We start from the raw sequence: 22,216 nt of genomic DNA, 5'->3' as shown, positions 1-22,216 counted from the left end.
GCCATCTCTAGGAAGAGCTTGGTAGACGTCCCAGCTTCAGGTGCAGGATTACAGGAAGTCTCTATGTTACCTAATTAGAACAAAAAGGGAGAACGGCAGAACTTTTTCAGAGTTATTTAAGAATCTTTAGTTGTTAGCTTTGTCTTTGATTTCAAGCACAGCTAGTACTTGAAAGTCCTAGCTGTACCTTCGCAGTGAAAAAAAACCCCACCTAAACCAACCAAAACATGGTATCACAGAATAGAACACCAGGTTGGAAGGGACCTCAGGGATACCTGCTATGACCTTTCTTGGTAAAACATGATGGAACTGGTGTGGCTTCCAAAACCCTGTTGCATTCCTCCTTCCCTCCCAGGTTTTACAGACTTAAGACATTGTGGCAGTTTGAATGATCCCATGGAGCAAGTTAATTGTATGGAAAGACAAAAAGTTAAAGTTACGTATTCTTTGTTTTAGTGAACCCAGTGTGAAATTAAAGACGTGTGCTGCTTAAGGAAGAAGAAAAAAACCAGTCAAAATGCTGAAAGGTCAGTGTCCAGACTTTAATCTTTGTCTCTAGTAGCCTTGAATTTGCCCTCTTTGTAGGGAGAGGAACCAAACTGCTGTTGCTGCAGAGCTTCCACATTGTTAAAAGTCCATGCTGAGGCTTTAACAAAATCCTCATGAATAATACATTTTCTGTATTTATTCCTGAAGTCAGTCTGGCATCCTAGTAAACTGAACCCTAGCACATTACCAGGGATTGATGACCCAGGATGCTGACTGTAGCCCCTGGAGATTTTCCCTGGAGATCAGGAGCAGAGGCGCTGCCAAAGGTTTTCTCTGCAGGATTTCAAAGCAATAAGGCACTGCAAACCATGCAGGCAAAGGCAAGAGCTGTTTCAGCTGCATAATCTCTTAGTATTCAGATTATAAATGTGAATGCTGCTTGAGAAGATGAGTGTGGCCTGTACCACTGGCAGAAAATACAGTGTAATGTCCATATTACCACTACCCAAAACACACATTTTAGTCAAAGGACCCAGAAGCATGAGCAGATGGACACATACGTAGACAAATGAGCGTGAAAACGCTTTTTTAGAAAGACGGTTGAATAAAAACATTTAATGAGGGAAAGCAAATCAGGCTCTCGTCTGCTTGTCCTTAATAATCTGAGTTTACAAAAGTGCAGAAAGGTAGAAGCTTCTAAGCTAAATCTGGGAAAATTCTTGATACTTATTTTTTATACACAAATGCTTAGTGTGCATACTTGTTTTTTGCAGTGTCTGTATGAACATTAGGACAGCTGACAAAGCATTCGTCATCTCACAAGCACAGTGTGTAGTCCCTCTAAATGCAGTTCTACTATATGCCCCTGAGCATTTTCTAAGGTTGTGTAGGCTTCTACCATGACAGTGGTTGTCTTGCCAGTCTGTCTTGTACTCAAGTGCATCAGGCTTTCAGCTGCCTGTAGAGAAAAACAAAGGAAAATGCCACTTTATAGGTGAAATCTGTTCATACAATTCCCTTGTGTTCCTGGCTGCCAGAGTCAGGCCTTCTCTGTCACCTTTATAACCATACACAGGCCTATATGATCATTTTTTATGTCCTGTCCCCTTACTCTCAGCCCCTTCCACCTCTGGAAAAGAGATGCCTACCTGACTGCAGCTGTGAGACTCCGATACCAGTCATTGATATCTTGTTGGTCACTGGACATCAACAGCAGTGCCTTGTGTGGAAAGGAAAGCTGAAAGGCAAACAGAATCTGTGGCATTCCTTGCCTAGGCAGCAATTCTGATTAAAGGAGAATCATCACTACTGAATTCAACTCATCTCTGCATGCTGATTTTCACCATTTTCCTACCCAGACTGAAAAATTTAGCTTTAGTACTGGGAGAAGCCAGAGGCTGGACAGTAGAGAGCAAGTGCCAGACTTGACCATTCTTTCCAGCCACAGTCGACAGCTCACTCTGACTTTATAAGCTGTTTGGAGATGAGCAATGTTAGTTCTTAGCAGCTCTTCATCCAGTTTTCTCCCTTATTCCAAGCTGTCCCTCGGGGTCCTTCCACTACCACCAGGTCACAGATTGCTTGAAGTGTTCTTTGTCGCAGCTCACACGGAATGAGATAACACAGCCCTAGGTCCTGCAACCTTGGAAGAACTGACTTTGAAACCTCTACTGAGGACACTGGTCCCTGCCAAGAACCCTGCAGCCCTCAGGGAGCTTGATGCACAGGCAATATCTGTTGTGATAATACACTTCCCTCATTCTCTGTTTTTCTGTAAGTTCAGCCCACAGTCAGTGTATTCATTGTCACATGTCGGGGGGCTGTCCCTCCAAACCTGTGGCTCTGATGAGGGCATGTCAAAGTCTTATTGGACCCTCCTCACCTGAGCTAAGTGAAGCAACCAGCAGCAACCTGTACCCCAGAGTGTGCAGGAGGGCCTACACCACTGAAAAAGAGTTGCCTTGACTCAGACTAGCTCACTGCATTTTGTCACTGTCTCGTCATCTCAGTCCTGCTGCTGCTGAGACAGCTGGAAACCTGCTTCCAAGTCTGACTCCACTGGCGCTCCTGCCAGTGTTGAAACTTACACTGAGGAGCCCTCCCTGGCTCCGCGTGTGGCCGAACACTTTATCCACGGTGCACTGGTGGAGAGGGTAAACAGCCTGGCACGCCAGCTTGTGCGAGTTCAGCAGGTGCAGGGGGTGGCAGGGCTTTGCTGCAATGAGGATATCAGAGAACAGGAAGAACATCCTGCGCTTCAGTTCTTCTCCCTTTGAAGGCACCACCAAAAGCCAGCCTTCCCGGATGTACCAGCGCCCTGGGCATGCAAGAGAAGCAGAGACAGTTGTCAGATCACTTGAGGAGGGGGGAAAGAAGGATGTAATGAGACAAACAGGAATACAGCGTGAGCCACCCTTGTAGGTTACCGGGTAATACATCAATTCCAGCCACTAGAAGGCGCTGAAGTATCAACTGGGTGCAGCCCACCAACAGGGAAAACACCATACAAAAGCAGTAACCAGCCCAAAACGTTTAGGAGCAGGCTGAAGTTGTTATAAATCTACTATGTTAATTAAGAGGATATTATGATATGCAAGCCTGTTTAAAAAGATCAGAACAAAACCATGGTTTTAAAATTGTATGCATACCTTTAAACTAAAATAAGCCTTCAGAAAACACACCATGAACGATCTTTGTGTTGCCCATTTGTTTATCATTAGTGGCAATCAGAAGTTAGCCTAAGCTTTGAAAATGTAGTATTTTGTTGCTTGCTTGTGTGTGTAAATTAAATAAATTTTAAAAAAAAAGAAAAACGCCAGAAAAACCAAACCCTTCATGTTGCACAGGTCACCTCATTATATACAGACCTCCAGTAGTTAAGAGATTGCACGATGCAGACTACTGTTCTAAAGAGGAGACTGCAAAGGGGATATAAAATAAGAAAGGTCTGAATAGGCAACCTTATCAGCCTCTCTTACAGAACAGAGCCCAGTGTCATCCACCCATGAAATGAATTGCAATAAAAGTAAAGGAAGAGAAAGCAGCAGAAAAATAATTAAAACAATTAGATAAACCCAGCTGTAAGCAGCAATTTAAAAAATGGTATCTACACAAAATGCAATAATTAAAGCAGGACCTCTAACTAGGATTCTTGTGCAAGATAGCCATCAACTCATGGAAATTATGAAGGCACCTGCCAGTGAGATTATTTGTAAAAATATAAAGCTGTAATTAGGTATTGCCACCTGGCCTTGTCTAGGAAACACCTGCCAGGGAATTTCTGCCACTGTTTAAGTACCTTAAGTGCCACTGTATTAAATACCTTTTAGAAAAAAAACACAGTTTTGTTTAATTATGGATTGTGTCTTAGTATGCTACAGTCACAAAATGAAGAGGCAGGTGAATTCCTGCTTAGCTTATTCCACAGGAACCACTCCTCTTGTCTGAATTAGAACATGAGAAAGAGAAGGAATCAAGTGCAGGAATCAATCAAAGTTTAAGAAATAAATAAAAGGAAGGTGTCAGCAGCATGGGACTGGACTGGGAAACTGTTCCTCTCAGGCTAAGCTGTGCTCAGACTCTTAGGTATACAATCTGTCCTGGACTGTACTGGAAATCTTGGATTATGGATCAATGGATTACCAGGGGCACAAGATTTAGGAAACGGTTGTGAAAGAAGGGTAAGAAAATATTCCTATGGAAGCTCAGGATGACAGAACAGTGTGCTAAGTTAAGGAGGCAGTTCTGGTTAATATGGTAGTTGCCCTAAATATAGAATGCAGCAAGAAAAGCAGGGTCTCTTCACTGGGAGCAGTACATCTGAGAGACACTGCCAAATGTGAGATACCCAACTCCAAAGCTCCCCCTTTCTCTGAATCTTTAGCATTATGTTTTGTCTTCCCTCCTGGTGGCAGGACACAATCTTAACAGTTCTGAAAAAACTAGCTTGTTTTTGGAAAGCTGACCCAAAACTAGCAAGCTCTAGTTGCCTCTACTTTTCTGCTTCACACATACAAGACTACCTGTGTAACTCCAGGCAATGGAAAACGTGACCATAAAAATTCCCTATCCTAGAAAATGGAGAGGCCTCTACAGACCCTCAACACTTGCCTTGCTACATGTCTCAGAATATTCAAAGACCAAAAAACCTATGGACCAAATGCTTTCAAATGATGGCCATCTCTGGTCTAGCTGTAAAGTTTTGGGTGGTTTGTTTGGGTTTTTTTTTATCAAGGGGTTATCTTATTAGTTCTGGCATTCAGGATACTGATTTACCTTTTTACTTATGCACTACCCCAATGTGCCCAGGCTCCCCACCACATGCTCCTGCTCCCTGTAAATAGAGCACACCTGTGTGAGCTCCCTTTCATCTGGCATCATGTGAAGAATTGTAAGAACGGGGAAGAGAATTTTAAATTTATCTGCCCATTGATTACGCACTTTTGAGAGTGACCTCCGATAAACAACTTTTGTCAGCCTTGCTGATTTGGCTGGTATAGAGTTAATTTTTTCCATAGTAACTGCTATGGGGCTGGTTTTGATTTGCACTGAAAACAGCATTGACAACACAGGGATCTTTTCTTCGTTGCTGTGTAAGCGCTTCTCAGCATCAAGATCTTTCCTGCTCCTCACCCCACCAATAGGGAGGCTGGGGGTGCATGTGAAGCTGGGAAGGGACACAGTTGGGACAGCTGATCCCAACTCCCCAAAGGACATTCCATACCATGTGGCACCATGGTCAGCATATAAAGCTAGGAGAAGAAGGAGGAAGGGGGTGTTTGAAGTGATGGCATTTGTCTTCCCAAGTAACCACTGCGTGTGTTGGGAGCCCAGCTTTCCTGGGAATAGCTGAATACCTGTCTGCCCATGGCAAGTGGTGGATGAATTCCTTGCTTTGTTTTGCTTGCATGAACAGCTTTTACTTTACCTATTAAACTGTCTTCGTCTCAGCCCACGAGCTTTGTCAGTTTTACCCTTCTGAATCTCTCCCCCATCCCGCTGTGGAATGTGTCTTTCACCCAAAGATCCACAGGTATGAATTACAACCACATTCACTAGTACCTGGAGCTGTGCCTTCACACACAGTGACTTTAACACTCCTCTCCAGCTGCAGCACTGTGCCTGAATAACCTCTGCAATAGCAGAGGGTGAAACCCCAGGTGACCATTTCATAATTTCCCAGACGGGGCGCATTTATCAGAATATTCCATACACAGCTTGGAGCGTGGTCTGGGCTTGGAGAGCACCCAGTAACACAAGAGGTCATAGAGACCAGTTATCCTATTAAATGTTCTTACATGCCAGTGACTGTGATTTTATATATCTCAGCTATCAACACAAATACGCTGATTTCTGGCAAAGAAATAAATAAAAGAATAAATAAAAAAAAAGAATAAATAAAAGACAATTCTTCATATGAAGGGTATGAGCAGAATTCCATGAATCTTATGGCTTAAGATAAACAATAACACAGTGCTTGGGCCCTTGACACTCAGAAATCTATGGTTCCTGCAATGGAGTAGAGACAATGCCACTACTTACACTCTTTCAAAATTATTTAATGTCTGTCTTTCATTCCCACCCAGGATTTAAAATCCTGGCTTCCTTGGGTTCATAACTTTTTAACTACATGTCATCAGCTCCTCCTACCTGAATGTCAGGTAATTAAGCTGTTGCTTATCCTTACTCAAAAATGCTTAACTTTAAAAAAAAAAAAAAGCTTGAATTAGTAGTCATATTCTTTCAGCACCTCTCTGTGGAATTTGGGCAGAAGGGGAAAACCGGTTAATATGAGTTGAGTCAGAGGTGAAGGAGAGCATACCTTCATGTGTCTCAGCATGGCAGAAGAAAAACAGAGCTGTCAGTAGGACCCACCTGGAGTGAAAACCTGGGTCTTCTGTCCTTTGAGCAGTTTCTGAACCCGAAGCAGCTGCAATGAGTTCTCTCTTTTTTCAGTTATGCCTTGGACCCACTGAGATATCTCAGATATAGATTTCACAGCCTCTGAAATTACAGCAGCATATTCTGAGATTATCACAAATGAGTATATATTTCACCTTAGCTATCTTGCTAAGAAAAGATAATATGAAATTAAGAAGCAAAGTTTTAAACCAAATATCAACAACAGTTTTATTCAGGAATTTCAGCAGGAGATTGGAGTAGTTTACCTCCAGAGGCCTCTCTCCAATCAACAATTGTGAAGCTCTAGAAAACATTTACCAATGAAACATTAGACAGAGGAATAACTTGGAAACAGAAAAGGAAAAAGCCCTACAAGTGGTGTTACTTCAGTTAACTACTTGTAAATATCACAGAATCATTTTGGTTGGAAAAGACCTCTCATTATTGAGTCCCACCTTTGAACACCTAGATCAACTAGATCAACTAGAGCATGGCACTAAGTGCCACATCCAGTCAGTTCTTGAACACTTACAGGGACGGTTACTCCACCACTTCCCTGGGTAGCCCATTCCAATGTTTAACAACCTTTTCCATGAAGAAATTCCTCCTGATATCCAGCCTGAACTTCCCCTGGCACAGCTTGAGGCCATTTCCTCTTGTCCAGTCACTTGTTCCCTGGGAGAAGAGGCCGACCCCCACCTGGCTACAATCTCCTTTCAGGTTGTTGTAGAGAGTGACAAGGTCCCCCCTGAGCCTCCTCTTCTCCAGGTTAAACACCCCCAGCTCCCTCAGCTGCTCCTCATAGGACTTGTGGGCAACCTTTCCCCAAATGGTTGCCCTTTTCTGGGCACACTCCAGCACCTCAATGTGTCTCCTGCAGTGGGGGACTTAAAACTGGGCACAGGAATCGAGTTGCAGCCCCACCAGTGCTGAGTACAGAGGGACAGTCACTGCCCTGGTCCTGCTGGCCACACTATTGCTGACATAAGCCAGGATGCCACTGGTCTTCTTGGCCACCCGGCCACACTCTGGCTCATGTTCAGCCACTGTTGACCAGCACTCCCAAGTCCTTTTCCACTGGGCTGTTTTCCAGCCACTCTGCCCCCAGCCTGGAGCACTGCAGGGGTTTGTTGTGACCCAAGTGCAGGACCCAGCACTTGGCCCTGTTGGACCTCACACAAGTGGCCTCGGTCCATTGATCCAGCCTGTACAGATCCCTCTTCAGAACCTTCCTACCTTCCAGCAGAACAACACTCCTGCCCAACTTGGTGTCATCTGTGAACTGATTAAGGGTGCACTTGATCCCCTCGTCCAGATCATAGATAAGATATTAAAGAGGGCTGGGCCCAGTATTGAGCCCTGGGGAACACCACTAGTGATTGGATATGGCATGAAGGACATGAATTACCCTAGAAAATTGAGGCATGTGACGAAGAGAGTCATAGAATGGTTTGGGTTGGAAGCGACCTTAAAGATCATCTCATTCCAACCCATCTGCCATGGGCAGGGACACCTTCCAGTAGACCAGGTTGCTCAGGGCCCCATCTAACCTTGCCTTGAACCCTTGGTGGGATGGGGCATCAACAAGTTCCCTGGGCAGCATGTGCCAGTGCCTCACCACCATCAGAATAAAAAACAATTAAAAATAAAAATTAAAAAAATAGAGCTGCCATTTCTCCAATTTAACCCTTAGGCCACTTTCACAGACAGTTACTCTACATTTTTATTCCCAATGTGTTCTCAGCGATATCTTGATCAAAATGGAGAAGGGAAATAGTAATCCACAAGAGCCCCACAGAGAGGAAGATTTTTTTCTGTGGAAGCAGGCAGGAAGTGGGAATCGAAATATTATTAGCAAGGAGGCTATCACTGACCAAAATGTCAGCATCTACAATCATACTTGCAAGTTTGAGGTGCTCAGCACTGTCTGGGCTGGTGTTCTCCAGCAGGTCTCTGAAGAAATGCTTGTACCTAAGTTGGAGAGAGCAGGTTTAATTCACAAGATACCAGGAACATCAGCACCTCCTGTAAGTGACAGCCTGATGAAGAGCACTCCATCAGGAGATGGAGTACACACATCTAAGCCTAACCAAGCAGTTTTGGCCACACTTCAATCACATTCATTTTATCATCAAATTTATTCACTAAAGTAACCCAAGTATTTTATACATCTGCAACCTGCACAAAAGCAGAGCAAGACTATCTCTGGCAGAGGGCATCACTTCTGCAGCATTTCAAACAGCTTGTTTCTGTTCAGAGCTGCACTTCAGTAGCTTCCTGAGGTGGCAGGAAGCCTCCAATTCTACCCAAGAGCTACATGAAGGGATAGGAGCCAGGGCTAAACACAGCTGCTTCCCTGCATCATCTCCAATCCATGTACAGTGAGTGATTCCACTCTACAGGCACATCTTCAGATTTGTTTCACTGCTATGTGCTTTTTTGATTTTGAGACACATTAAGCAACTCTACCTTCCATAGCAATCAAGACACTGTTATGTTCTTTTTTCCTTCCTCATGCTAACCCCTTGAAGACTCACAATTTCTTACTTACTGGTGCAGCCTCTGCAGGGGCAAAGGAAGCAGATCCTCTAGCTCCCTCCCTTGAAACTGAGGTCGAGATTCCTGGAGTTTCTTAAACCGCCGGAATGACTTATTTTTCTTCAATTGCTCCTGTGTGCAGCAGAAAAGGGATACAGCTTTGAGACTACAAAAAGAACTATGTGCTCTAGTCTGAACCAGAGCTTGTAGGCTGAAGAACTCTTCAACTTAGAGTTTAAGACTCCAGTCCTAAACACAAGCATCAACTTCTTTTGTGGTTATAGGCAAGCCACTCCCTTTCTCCTAACCATCAGTTCCAGTGGGTAATGGAAGCAATATTATTCTTTCATACAGGCACAGCGCTACAAAGCTAGTATATGCAGCAAATGGAAAGAAAGAAGAAGGGAAGATTGAACCCAGTTAGGAAAACAAGGAGTGCACCTGTGGCTTTGTCCCACTCATTTCAAGACAAAGCAATGCGGCTCCACATTCCCATCACCTCAAGGCAAGTATCCGAAATGCCTTTTTCTCTTGGACAATCAAAAGTGTGAATATATGCATGGAAATACAAGAGAAGGGAAATATCCCAGTACATCCTGCATCTGGGAGCATGCATGGACAAAAACTGGAGGTGGAGGGGTTTAAATTCCAGATACAGCTGTCAGAACTTTGGAACAAAAACATATCCTTTCGAAATTTCTTGAAAACATGTTGTATTTGGAGACGTGTCCCCCTCAAAAAAATAAAATTCTACCAGAGAAAAGAAACTGTGAAGGAAAAGGAAATCCCACTGCTAAGGATACAGTTAGTGGTAGTGGGAAAGATTAGGAGACCTGACAATTCCCAGAAAGAGATCATTGTACCCTAGTGAAATCCTGGAAGCTCTCTAGGCCTGCCAGCCGAGAAGGAGTGGGAGTAAATACAGAACTGTTTGAGAAAGCTGTTCTCAGCATATGCATATACATACACAAACACCTGAAAAAAAGCATGAAAAATTTGAAGCTCTAAGGAAGTAGAGAAGTTTTTACCATTTTATTATGGAAGAAAGACTGAATATCATCAGCCCAGGAGAAGTCAGAAAAATGATTACTCCAGAAACAGAAGAAAAAGGGAAGGATGTAGCTGTTTCACAGAACAGAAAAACACGGAGAATAAGAAGAGTAAAGCAGTTATTTACCTTCAAGGTTTTATTTGCCTGCTCCAAATTCTCAGCATAGTGGCCATAAAGATCCAGATTCTGACAAAAACTTTCCAGTCCTGGTCCCAAATTCCCTCTCTCCAGGTGAAATGACAGAACACTGTGTACAAGGAGCAAAGAAAGCTTGTGAGGGCTACATTACTGATGGCATTTTCACAGTTCTCTCTGGTTCATTCCTATGATGACCTTCCTTTGTCATTCTCCACCTCACATCCAGTTTCTGTGCCAAATATGTGCCTGGAGGTCACAGAGTAAGCCACAGAACACACCGTGGAGCAGACTTACTGAGGTTAAACCACTACCTAGTAACTGGGTATCCAGATATGTGACACAGATCAGCAGTTTCCTGGGTATACATTAAGTGTCACCAAAGCTAGCAGTGCTAGAAGTGAATGCCTGTTTTACAAGGTGTTAGTAAGATTTTGGGAACTAAAGCTTTCTCATCAGTATAGAGTCCTCCCAGTACAATTACAGGAATTGCAACAATGTGTCCACTTACTGGCTGGCCGAATATATGGATTCCAGGGGTCCAAATATAGTGTCCAACACAGCAGGTTTCAACGTCCCTTTGGCCTTTAAAATTGTCACAAAGTACTAAGCAGGAAAAAAAGAGAGAATTTCAAACAGGTAGAATTCACAGATCATCATAGAATCACACAACGATTTGGGTTGGAAAGGACATTAAAGACCATCTCATTTCAATGTCCACTAGACGCTTTCCACTAGACCAGGTTGCTCCAAGCCCCCTCCAACCTGGCCCATCACTTCCAGGAGTGGGACATTCAAAACTTGGGTAGGCAACCTATTCCATTACATCATCATTACCTCTCAGTAAAAGAATTTCTTCCTAACATCTAATCCAAACCTACTCTCTTTCAATTTAAAACCATTCCCCCTTGTCCTATCAATATACGCCTGTATAAAAAGTCACTCTCTCTCTTTTATAAGCCCCCTTTAAGTAATGGAAAGCCACAAAGGTTATTAACCTTTGAGGTTACTCAAAGGTCATTTGTGGCATATAGCAGAAGCCAGAAGTTCCTGCCTGCACACTCTGGCTTTTAAGGATAACAAATATTATGAATGGCTGCCTAAGAAATCCATTGTCAGATGTTAGCCTGATTTGTAACTTTGACCATAACTCTAAACACATGCAACAGTAGTACAGTACTACTAAACAGACCAATAGAGTGTATTTCAGTATCCTTAGATGCATTTGTCTTTCACCATCTTGTCTATAATCTTTGTTTGTGCCCCCTACATTTCATACATCTTAGGCATCTTAAGGCAAGTCCTTATACAATCAAAATTCAAAGGTTTATGTCCGTGTATAGACCAAAGCCAAAGGGCTGAACCCAAGAGCTACTGAATATTACAGAGGAGGTAAAAGAAAAACAACAAAAAAACCTTTCAGCCCCAGCAGATGTCCCAGGCACTAGGGATATATCAAAATCTTGCTCTTGACCCTTCTCCATGACAACACAAGTAAGTACGTGCTGTCAGAAGATACCCACACAGCAGAACGGGCAGAAATACTCACTGTGACCACCAAATCCAGCTGCTCGAGGTATTTGTGTTCAGTTTCTAGCAGCTCCTTGGCTGTCCGGCTGCGCTTTCTCTCCCAGCGAGCCCTCTGGTCTTCCACAGTGTTTGCTCCAGCAATAAACAGCAGGGATGAGTCACTCATGGCAGACTGAGGGTTGATACACAGAAAGGTAATGGATCCTGAAGAGCCAAGAGAGGTGGACACACAACAAAAGAATAACCTATGTCGCAGGGTAGGATTCTGAACTACAAACTCTACGCCTTCCTAAGAAAAAAGGGAAGTCGGTTGCCAGCAACAGTTATTAACAGTTTCCTTCTGCATTCCCACCTGCGACCACAGGAGCCCTGCATTGACTGGAGGAACAGAGGTTAGAAAGACCAGGCTGTGAAAGCAGGAGCAGTACATGACGATACATCTGTAGGCAAACCTCAAGCGTACAATCCCACTCACAAACCACTGCTTCCTGTCCTTTGCCCCCCAATTCTTTGTGCAAAGTTCTCACCAAACCCAAAGTGGGCGGAAGAGGTACTGTGGATAGTTGAAAACAGCCATAAGATTTGTCTTGTGGGGGAAGGAGAGTACTCTTGCTTGTTTTCCCATGAAGGTTACCAAGAAGCAAGTGGTTTGCACTGCCATTTTCTAACAGTAGTTTGTGCTTGCAGAGATGAGAGAGGCTGAGCAAATGCTGTGAATCACACTACCCACTCATTAACCTGCTTTGGTCCTGCTCTGCTGTTCTGCCAGAGCAGTGTGGTTTTGTTACACAAAACAGTCCCTCTTCTAGCCCACTCTCTCAGAGAAAAAGTCATGTTTTAGCAGAACACCAGTTAAATATTGCTCTTTTTATAAAAAGGCAGTGCACACTTGTCCTGGCATTAGGTATACAGTTTCTCTGGAAGCTGAGCTACCTCCACAAAAGTTCTGATTCTCACATGGACACTAATACAGAAAGATGTGCCATCATAGAGAAGGAAATCTGTCAAACACAATCTTCCAGAGACATTTCAAATATGTAAATCAATGCCTGAAACAAGAATTTCACATCAAATAAGTGACTCACTTAATGAGTTTGCAAAAGTCCAGGTAGCTGAGGGACATGTATTTTATAGTAGCAGGAGCTTCTTCACAGCTTTATCTACGACGGATTAACAAATCCATTGCCACATTTATCCTCATATTCACTTACAATACAATCACAAGTGTAGCCAAGGCCACATCTTGGTCAAACAGGGCAGACCTGACACCACTGTGGATGGAGAGGCAGCACTGCAGGGAACACCACACAAACCTTAGCATTAGACCCCTCCCTGGAAGTGCTCAAGGTCAGCTTGGATGGAGCTCTGAGCAACCTGGTCGAGTGGGGGAGTTTTGGAATGAGATGGTCTCTGAGGTCCCTTACACCCCAAAATATTCTGTGACTCTATCAGTGTGCAGTTGCAAAGTACTCACCAACAACGGACCTAAATGCTACCACTTGCAGAGCACCTTTAGCCAGGGCAGATTGCAGTCAAGGTTTTCATTTTGCAGACCAATTTCTTTTAACAAACAATAATAATGAAAAAAAAAAGTTACGCCAGGTTTGACCATCTCCTGCTCACATAAAGCAGTTCAAACACTCTCATTATTCTACAGCGTATTATACTATAACTGTGTCAGGTCTGTAGGGTAAGAGCTGCCTGGAATCCCATGGGTACACTAGAAAACACTTCACCTACAGGGGACAGAACTGCTCCATCTTGTTTCTCCTGTCTCACATTCAGAAATCAATAACTAAACGCCACTAATTAAACACATTCTGTTACCATTAACCATCTTATGATACTCCACTACCAATATTCCCTTCAACATTTCTAGATTTTCCGAGTATCCTCAAAAAATCTCCCATTTTTGTCACTGCACAGCCAATGTCGACGTGTCAGGAGGGTAGCCACTTGGTGAGGCAGCTCCAGGGGCCACTCAGGCCCACATCCCATCCCATGGGTGGTGGCTGCTATGGAACAGGCCTTAGGGTTAGGACTGCTCTTATCGGGAAGGGTGCAAAGCCAGAGACCACAGCCAGCCCTCAGCCACCCTGAGGAGTAAAGATAGCAGGAGTAAGTATTGCAGTAAATTATTACAGTAAATGTTGCAGTAAATATTGCAGGAGTAAATATAGTAGGTAAACTATGCACTAGCATTCCTTCAATTTCCCTCCAGTGTAGGTTATTAATAGTGTGTTTTGGATTAGTTGAAATGAAAGGTACTATATTTTGCTGGAGATGAGAAAAGATCCACCAAAAGACTTGTGGATTGTGTAGAATGTTTTTGTTGACCAAAAATTAAGCATTTTATTCATTATCGGGTTGTTTGGGGGTTTTTTAATCAGATAAAATACGTTTTAGAGAAATAAAAGTTTTCAGTAAAAAAAAGAATGTGAGCACGCCGAAAAACATTAACCAAACGTTATTTTTTTTTTAACTAAAAGTAAATTTCTTTTTCCTCTGCGCATGACAGGGATTCAGGAAATACTTGGCTGGGGTCAGTGACGAATTGAGTGAAAGAGATCTTTAGCGGGGGAGTCATCCCATTGAGCCTTGTGCTCAGAGCGGGGCTGCCATCAAAGTGAGGCTGAGCTGCTCAGGGCCTCATCCTGCCCAACACCTTTCCACGGGTGGAGATGACATGGATTCAAGAAATACTTGGCTGCGATCAGGGACCACTTTAGACAAAGGGATATTGGGGGGCGGGGGGAAGGGTCATCCCACTGAGCCTTGTGCTCAGGGCGGGGCTACCACCAAAGTCAAGCTGAGCCGGAGGGCCTCATCCTGCCCAACACCTTTACACAGGTGGAGACCGCGCCGGTGTCCCGCCGGTGTCCCCCCGCCGCCCCCGCCGCCCCCGCCGCCCCCGCCGTCCCCGCCGTCCCCGCCGCCCCCGCCGCCCGTTACCTGCCGGTCCCGCCGCCCCGCGTTCAAACGGCGGCCCCGCCCCGGCGGGCGGTCCCGGGGCGGAGCGCGGCGGGGCGGGGCGGGCCGGGGAGGGAAAGGAAGGGAAGAGAAGATAGGGGTGGGCGGCTGGCGGGCCAGCGGCTCCGGGAGTAGCGATGGTGTCGCTGGGGGAGCGGTGTCCCCCGTCGGGCAGGGCCGGAGACCTGGCGGCGCTGTCGGAGCTGGACGAGGCGGCGCTGCTGTCCGGGCTGCGGGAGCGCTTCCTCAGCCAGCACATCTATGTGAGTGCCGCGCTGCGGGGCGGGGGGCGGCGGGGGGCTCCCGGCTGAGTCGCTCTCCCGCTTCCCGCAGACCGACATCGGGGACATCCTCATCGCCGTGAACCCCTTCCAGCCGCTGCCGCTGTACGGCAGAGAGGTGAGCGCCGCGCCCCCCGCCGCGCCCCGCCGGCCCCCGGCCGCTCACGCCTGTCCGCCGCCGCTTCCCCGCAGGTCTCCGAGCGGTACCAGTGCCTCCAGACCGACTCGCTGCCGCCCCACATCTTCGCCGTGGCCGGCCGCGCCTACCACGCCATGCTCGGCCGGCGGGGCGGCGGGCCCCGCAACCAGTGCATCCTCGTCAGGTGAGGGGCGGCCGGGGGTCCCCGGGGGTGGGCAGCGGTGGGAGGCCGAGTGACAACCCCCGGGCTCTCGCTGGGATCTGCCCGCCGAAGATTCAGGTGAAGCTCGTCTCCAGTGCTGTTGGCCAGTCAAAATCCGTCTGCGCTGGCAGCGCATCCCTCATCCCGACCTCTTTCCAGGTCGCGGCAGAGGTGTGTGGCAAACAAAGTTGGCTTTCCTGGAGCAGCTCGGCCAGCGATGCTGGTCACGACGCTGAATATGCCAGGTTTGCTTTTGGAGGGACGTGCCTTTGGGAAGGTTTAACCAGCTCCGGGGAAAGTCACAAAGTACTCTCCTCTGGCAACACAACTACCTCAGTAAATGCTGTATAAAGGTTATACATAGTGGAAGGAACCTGTTTTCACAGAGTGGAGCTTGCCATAGATGATTAAAGAAGCAGGAGGAATTAAATATGCTTTTTTGCTCCCTGACTGTTGGGGAGAATCCCATTGTCATGGGCAGTTCTGTGTGCTAGAAGTGGGGGGGAAAAAGTGTTGTTTTAACCAAAGAGTGTTTCGGTATCACGGACATTTCACTCCATGATGTCACTATTGTTCTGCTGAAACTCTGCAGGGCAGCAGGTAGTGTCAACTAGCAGAGAAAGCCTCAAACAGCAAAAAGAAAGGCTCAAAGCACAAACCACCTCTTCTGGATATTGTAGAGAACAGTTTAAATGTCATCGTAGTTAAAATGTTAATTGCATGTTTGGTTTGATTTAATACTCCCTTTTTTATATGGGGCTTCTGAGCATTTTGTCAGTACTTTCAGTCTACACAGTGTGGAACTGAATTGCTGAATCACTGCTGAGTGTTTTGATGAGATTGGGAGCTGACCTTGAGGGTCACTTGAGCCCCATTCATTTCTGTAGCCTGCAGGCCATCAGTGCCTTTGCTTTATGTGAATTGCTCTCAGGAAGTGGTGGCTGTGGAGTCAGCACGTGCAAGAGGCAGTGGTTGTAGGGCTCTTGGGGATGAAGAACAATCATCATATTGGCCTTGGGATGTGGAAAACAAGAACCTGTGAGCACTGACCAAGAGGTCATTGCTCTGATTGTTTTATGCCAGCAGTTTGTGGTCTCAGAGATGAGAGTCTAGTGTATTCTTGTGCATCTTGCTACCCTATCAACTGGTCTGTGTGTTGCTATCACAGGAAGTTCATGGTTTTACTCTCTTATCAATGGTGAAACACTCCTTAACAAGATTACCTGACCTGAGCAGGAGTTGGGGTAGAGGTGGAGGAGGAGGAGGTCACTCCTCCTAGACCACGGTTCATCAAAACAGCACAGGGACACACCAGGCTCTACTGTTCTTTGTAGTCTCTTTAGGGTCTCCAGCTTAGTCTGGGAGGCCTGCATGGCATGTTTCAGAGGTTGATGTTAGACAAAGCAGCTGCCCCCACATGAAAAATGTTCATGGCTACTGAGTTGTCCTGAGCTAGGAATTCTGCTGGCTCCTCTTATCTTCCCAATCCCAACAGACATCAGTCATAGCCTGGGCATGCTGTAGTACAGCACTTGGGTCACCTGAAGATGACTTTGCTTTTCTTCACAGCCTGGAGCAGTTACACACCGGCAGCTGGACAGCGCTTGCAGGCCCTGCTGAAGCTGTTGTGCTTGTTGGAGGGTCTAAGGACAAGCTTGAACCTTAGGAGTGCTGACTGATAGTTCTCTTGTGGAGGAAGCAAGTTATTGAAAACAAAAATAAATCTGACATACTGAGCAGAGGCATTGTCTGGATGGCATGTTCTCAACTGGCAAACTGGTCTTGCTTTGTTTGTGCTTATTTGGATGCTGCTGGTCTGATCTGTGCTTGAGATCAAGTGTGTGCTCTAGTATTCGAGGTTTTCAGCCTACCTGTGACACATACTTGATCCCAAGCACAGAGCCACTGGGAGCTACAAAGCAGGAAAGCCATGCCACAAGCTCAAAGGTCAGCTGTGGAGACGGAGACCTGCCCTCAAGGATACCTCCAGCATTTCCTGCATTCATTTTTTTTTGCCACGCTTATGCTAAAGTTCTCAGCTGGTGTGTTGTTATCAGTCAGGGACACGTTGTCTCACTGATCATATGTTCTCCATGCCAGGACAAGGCAAACTGTGCTTTCCAAGTGCTGGTTGTTTGACTTGGAGGCGGAGGCGCCGTGGATGTGTGTCAGCAGGGTGACGTGCAGTGCTGACGCTGTGGTGTCAGCCAGCTGAGGCACGTGGATGTGTGAAGCACCTGAGATTTGAGACTGCCACTCAAGATCAGTATTCAGTTGTGGCTGTGATATGGATAGGGCAAGTCCCTTTGGAGAAACAGGAAGCTGTTGACTCCAGCATAGATGAGGCAGTTGATGTATCAGATGACTTTTGAAGGAGTTTGGTTTGAAGGAGTTTGTTTTTCAGAAGATAGATTCAGCTTTCTTAGGAAGCAGAACAAATGGTGTGTCTAGTGTATCCCATCCAGAAATGACAGTAAGGGGTGTATCTGTACTCCCCTGCAGATGGGGGAAAATTCCCCTGAGGAGGAGGGACCAGGATCTCGTGGGACACCCAGTGTAAAGCTGTGGTATGTGGGTTGTACTCACACTTGCAATTTTGCTGAAAAAGTTGTGAAACTTGTGGAGAGCACGCTCTGCTACAGAGACACTGTAGCACTGAGGGCACTTAGGCCATAAGGGGCAGAACAACTATACTTTGCAGCTGTTGGAATTTCTTCTGCTTTTTCTTGGCAGTGGAGAGAGTGGTGCAGGGAAGACAGAGAGTGCAAAGCTATTGTTGCAGCAGATAATGAACCTATGCAAAGGCAACTCGCAGCTGGAGCAGCAGATCCTTCAGGTAGGTCATTACAAGGTGGTGCTTGAACATGGAGCAGTAGCACTGCTCCAAGACAACTTAGGGAGGCTTAGGAAGCCTGCTGATGAATCACCACTGGAAATCAGCGAACAATACATAAGACACATAAGAAAATAGTAGATAAGAATGGTGAAATAGCTGATAACAAATTGGAAGGGTCAGTAATTCTGTTTGCTGGGGATGTTTCTTAAATTATAGAAAACTATTGCAATAATTTATCGTGTTCTCTGTTACAAGGGATTAGTGGCATTTTTCCAAATCATTTCCTGTTTCAGGTAAAACAAGGAATTTCAATGGAAAAATGAAGTCTTGATTTAATGGTACACAGGCATGGAGAATCCACACAGCCTTCAGTTACCTTTCCTTGGCTATTTATACTGTCAGGAACATACCTGCTAACTGGCTAACTGCCATCTTTGCTCTTTTCATATACCCTTGCTAATTGTTTTTGAAACATATTTGTCTCTTTGATCTGAAGAATTGGATTGAATGGAATTTCTTCAGCAACACAGGCAGATGGGGAATGGGGGTTGTGCTCTGTTCTGTGCACATTATCTGTGCTACTGTCTTCCTCCTCATGCTCATCCCCTGCTCCGACATGGGCTTCCTCCCACAAAAGACAGTCCTTCAGGAACAGACTGCTCCAGTTGTGGGTGTGTTCCATGGGATGCAATCCTTCAGGAAAAGGCTGCTCCAGCACGAGTCCCCTGCAGGGTCACAAGTCCTGCCAACAAAGCTGCTTGAGTATGGGCTCCTCTCTCTACAGGCCACAGGTCCTGGCAGGAGTCTTCTCCATCATGGGCTTCCCATGGGGTCACAGTCTCCTTCAGGCATCCACCTACTCTGGTGTGGGTTCCTCCATGGGCTGCAGGTGGATCTCTGCTCCCCCCTGGACCTCCATGGACTGCAGGGGTACAGCTGCCTCACCATGCTCTGCACCGTGGGCTGCAGGAGAATCTCAGCTCTGGTGCCTGGAGCACCTCCTCCCTTTCCTACTTCACTGACCTTGGTGCCTGCAGAGCTGTTCCTCTCAAACATTCTCACTCCTCTCTTCCATCTGTAGTTTTTATCTCAGAGGTACTGCTGCTGTCGCTGGTGGGCTGAGCCTTGGCCAGTGGCAGGTCTGTCTTGGAGCCAGCTAGCATTGGCTCTCTTGGATGTGGGCAAAGTGTCTAGCATCATCTCACAGAATTCACCCTTTAGCCCCTCCTGCTACCAAAATATTGACATGTAAACCCAATACCTCATGCCATGCTTTGGGCTGTAGAGTGGCATATTCATTTCGGCGCGGCATCGTCCATGGTGGATCCAAGGTGAATGCTCGTGCTCTGTTGTGAGAATGTGACGTTGCTACACCTGCTGTCTCTGCTTAGAGCTGGCTTGGGCCACATTGCCAGGCTGCTTCTGACCTGAGCAGGTTCCAGAAGCAGGATAGCTGTGTTTGCTCAGCACAGGGCCTGGAGGCAGCCTGTAATTCCTCCACTGGAAATAACACTCCCTTCAGGCCACATGAGCTGCGCATGGAAAGTTTAGAGGTGATGGTGAAGAAATAATATGCATCTTATTTGGTTCCTGTAGATATATCCAAGGAGTAAGTTAGCCCTTTGGGATTACAATGTCGTGCCTTAAAGCTGTGTTCAACAGGCTGCCCAGCATGTACCGTGAGGCATCATTCTTGCAGCTGACAGGCATTCTTTCCTCAAATAGAGAAAAATTATCATTTCACCTTCTTTGCTTACAGTTTGGCAAGCTGGTCTGGTTGTTCTCTTATTTCCTTTGTAATTCGTTGTCCTTGTATCTACAAATTCCAGTAGCTAAGATGTGACACCTACATTAACTGAGTACCAAGTTGACCTTGCTTATTACTATAGTGTAGCAGTCAAATTATCTAGTGCTACCATGTCAGGTACTGTGTGGAAATTTGTTATACCAACCTTATCTTTTAACAAATGATTCAGTGGTCTTAGTAAGACCCAATCAGTTTGATTGTGCTTATTTTTGTTAATCTCATGCTCCTTAATTTTTGTTATATTTGACCCTTTGAACTCCTTTATCCAGGCTGTGATGAAATAGGTGCTCTTCCATATTCATCCTTTTCCAGCTGGATGCTGAATAGCAAATGCTAAAATTAAACTTTTCCAAGCAAGTTAGATTTGATCACTTAATTTGAAGAATGCTTGTTCTGCTTTCTCACTTGTTTTAGGTGAATCCATTGCTTGAAGCTTTTGGCAATGCCCAGACTGTGATGAATGACAACAGCAGCCGCTTTGGAAAATACATACAGCTGCGTTTCCAGAAAAACACAGGTGAAGTGAAGGGCAGTTACTAGTCTGGGGAGTGGTTAGGAACTGGAGGGAGGGGACTGGGTAACCAAAGCTTGTGGAGGGTAAAATTTTGGCACCCGACTCCCTGTGTGAAGGGTATGCAATTAAGTAAAATCTTAGAGCAACCCCTCTTGGATAAAACCTGGGTTTGGACAGAGCAGGAGTACCGGAAGGATAAGGGGGTGATAGTTCAGGGTAAGTATCAGTAATACTTATTGTGTCAGAAGCCTTCGTTGCTGCTAAAGGAGGTGAGCAGAATCTCTAAGATCACAGGAAGCATGAAGAAATCCGTTTCCAGTGTGCTAGGCAGCCTAGAGGGTCTTGGACACAAGGAAGTTAATTTAGACAGGGCTGTGCTCTTATCAGCAAAGAAGAGATGTGGCACAGCTCAAGCAGCTTCCTGTCCCCCAGTTCACCCTGTCACCTTTTTGTGTGCAGTGCGAGGTGCAAAGCTGAGTGAGTACCTGTTAGAGAAGTCACGGGTGGTGCAGCAAGATGCTGGGGAGAGGAATTTCCATATCTTCTACTACATGTTTGCTGGACTGTCTTCAGAGGAGAAGGAGATGTATGGGTTACTGGATCCTTCGCTCTACAGGTATTTCAAAGGCAGTCCCCAGTTTAGTCTTCATGATGGGTAGTGAAGGGGAGAACAGCATGATGGAGACTGTGCCTCTGCCCTGGGGCTTTATCCATGGATGAATGGTAGCTGGAGTGGGACCTGAATGGAGCTATGTGAAGAGATGTTATGGGTCATAGTGGAAGCTGGGAGGTCTGGGGTCTCTGCTATATTACCTTGGAAAAGTTTCTTTTCTCTTCGAGTCTCCACTATTGCTGATGTGCTGTATTCCCTTGGGGTAGGACTGGCTTACAGTACTGAATGGGTGACAGTTTTGTGTGGGATATGCACTTTCTCAGGTACGTAAGTGGACAATTTGGTACTCAGGATGTAGCTCAGCGCTGGAAGGACAAATACCAAGAGGTGTGCAATGCCCTTGACATGGTGGGCTTCCAAGAACAGGTCAGTTCTAGAGTTATTTAATTTCTACCTGTGCTTCCTGCAGGCATAGAGTTTATTTCTAGCTGCTCTTTTGAAGCTTGGTCCTGTTTCTTTCCTCTAGATTTTCCATGTTACTTCCAGATCACCTAAGTCTTCCAGTCCTTGTGTAGAGCCTTTTTCCACAGGCTGTCTGTGCATCTTCCCTTAGCCTCTTCAACTTCTGGGGCCTCCACATTGTACATGTTATCTGCTGGTAGGTTTTCAGTCACCTTTCTTTTGTGATTTAGGAGCAAGTGGACATGCAGACTATCTTAGCTGGTGTGTTGTCTCTGGGCAATGTGACTTTTGATCCTGAGGAGAGCAATGGGCCTGTAAAAGTCAGTGAAGCTTCCAAGGGATGGCTGAAAGCTGCAGCGGTGAGTCACAAGAAGAGTTGACAGAAACCTTGTGGATGTGATGCTGCTTCCCACTGGCAGTTGACTGTAGGAGCTGCTCCTGCTGGAGATGCCCAAGGGTGTTTCTGCCTCTAAAGAACAAAGAATTTTTTCCCGGAAGTGCAGAGTATGACCCCATCACTGTGTTTGTGTTCACTGCTATTCATTCTCAAAGAGATGCTTCCCAGCTTCTGGTTCTTGTGTACCTAGAACCAGTATCTTACATAGTCAGCATGTGCCTTGTTGGCTTCATACAGTACAAGCTTTTTAAAACTAAATGTTATGTGTTACTGAGTGTGGTGATGCCTCAGAGAAATTCAGGTGTGCAGTATCTGTACATAAGTTCTGTGTTTTCACTGGATCTTGTCCAA

The 22,216-nt window shown here is 45.8% G+C and overlaps 2 protein-coding genes across 6 annotated transcripts in view; one reads left to right on the top strand and one right to left on the bottom strand.

Annotated features, from left to right (window-relative positions):
• Nucleotides 1-398: 398 nt before the first annotated feature.
• ARHGEF39 (Rho guanine nucleotide exchange factor 39) lies at nucleotides 399-14,638 on the bottom strand. Of its 3 annotated transcripts, none has more exons than XM_032676322.1 (11): nucleotides 14,597-14,638; nucleotides 13,119-13,204; nucleotides 11,664-11,933; nucleotides 10,626-10,720; nucleotides 10,106-10,226; nucleotides 8,942-9,060; nucleotides 8,291-8,361; nucleotides 6,364-6,492; nucleotides 2,577-2,806; nucleotides 1,638-1,726; nucleotides 399-1,447 (listed from the first exon to the last, which is right to left on the bottom strand). In XM_032676322.1, exons 3-11 carry the CDS (start codon nucleotides 11,808-11,810, stop codon nucleotides 1,432-1,434), a joined length of 1,017 nt encoding a protein of 338 aa, XP_032532213.1. In that variant the 5' UTR covers nucleotides 11,811-11,933; nucleotides 13,119-13,204; nucleotides 14,597-14,638; the 3' UTR covers nucleotides 399-1,431. The 3 variants fall into 3 exon arrangements, with proteins under 3 accessions (XP_032532213.1, XP_032532212.1, XP_032532215.1); XM_032676321.1 differs by having other exon boundaries at nucleotides 11,664-11,848; XM_032676324.1 differs by lacking the exons at nucleotides 13,119-13,204; nucleotides 14,597-14,638 and adding an exon at nucleotides 12,856-12,922 and having other exon boundaries at nucleotides 11,664-11,848.
• LOC116780922 (unconventional myosin-VIIa-like) overlaps nucleotides 14,637-22,216 on the top strand; it is a 26,204-nt gene continuing 18,624 nt past the window's right edge. For all 3 annotated transcript variants that reach the window (XM_032676318.1, XM_032676319.1, XM_032676320.1), the window contains exons 1-8: nucleotides 14,637-14,877; nucleotides 14,948-15,013; nucleotides 15,088-15,218; nucleotides 17,970-18,072; nucleotides 20,294-20,396; nucleotides 20,853-21,009; nucleotides 21,330-21,432; nucleotides 21,699-21,827. In XM_032676318.1, the coding sequence (XP_032532209.1) occupies nucleotides 14,752-14,877; nucleotides 14,948-15,013; nucleotides 15,088-15,218; nucleotides 17,970-18,072; nucleotides 20,294-20,396; nucleotides 20,853-21,009; nucleotides 21,330-21,432; nucleotides 21,699-21,827 (918 nt within the window). In that variant the 5' untranslated portion in view covers nucleotides 14,637-14,751. The remainder of the gene's footprint in view (nucleotides 14,878-14,947; nucleotides 15,014-15,087; nucleotides 15,219-17,969; nucleotides 18,073-20,293; nucleotides 20,397-20,852; nucleotides 21,010-21,329; nucleotides 21,433-21,698; nucleotides 21,828-22,216) is intronic.

The sequence above is a fragment of the Chiroxiphia lanceolata genome, chromosome Z, assembly GCF_009829145.1.
Source record: "Chiroxiphia lanceolata isolate bChiLan1 chromosome Z, bChiLan1.pri, whole genome shotgun sequence".
Taxonomy (NCBI): domain Eukaryota; kingdom Metazoa; phylum Chordata; class Aves; order Passeriformes; family Pipridae; genus Chiroxiphia; species Chiroxiphia lanceolata.
This window is presented reverse-complemented; position numbering and strand designations above follow the sequence as displayed.

Bases quoted from the DNA above. Each gene is read 5' to 3' on its own strand.
- ARHGEF39 (XM_032676322.1), bottom strand. From the start codon at position 11,810: ATGAGTGACTCATCCCTGCTGTTTATTGCTGGAGCAAACACTGTGGAA. The intron at 10,227-10,625 runs GTAAGTGGACAC...CCTTGTACACAG, and splicing joins TCCATATATTCGGCCAGCCA to TGTTCTGTCATTTCACCTGG. The intron at 6,493-8,290 runs GTATGATTGTAG...CTGTAATTTCAG, and splicing joins TGAGCACCTCAAACTTGCAA to AGGCTGTGAAATCTATATCT.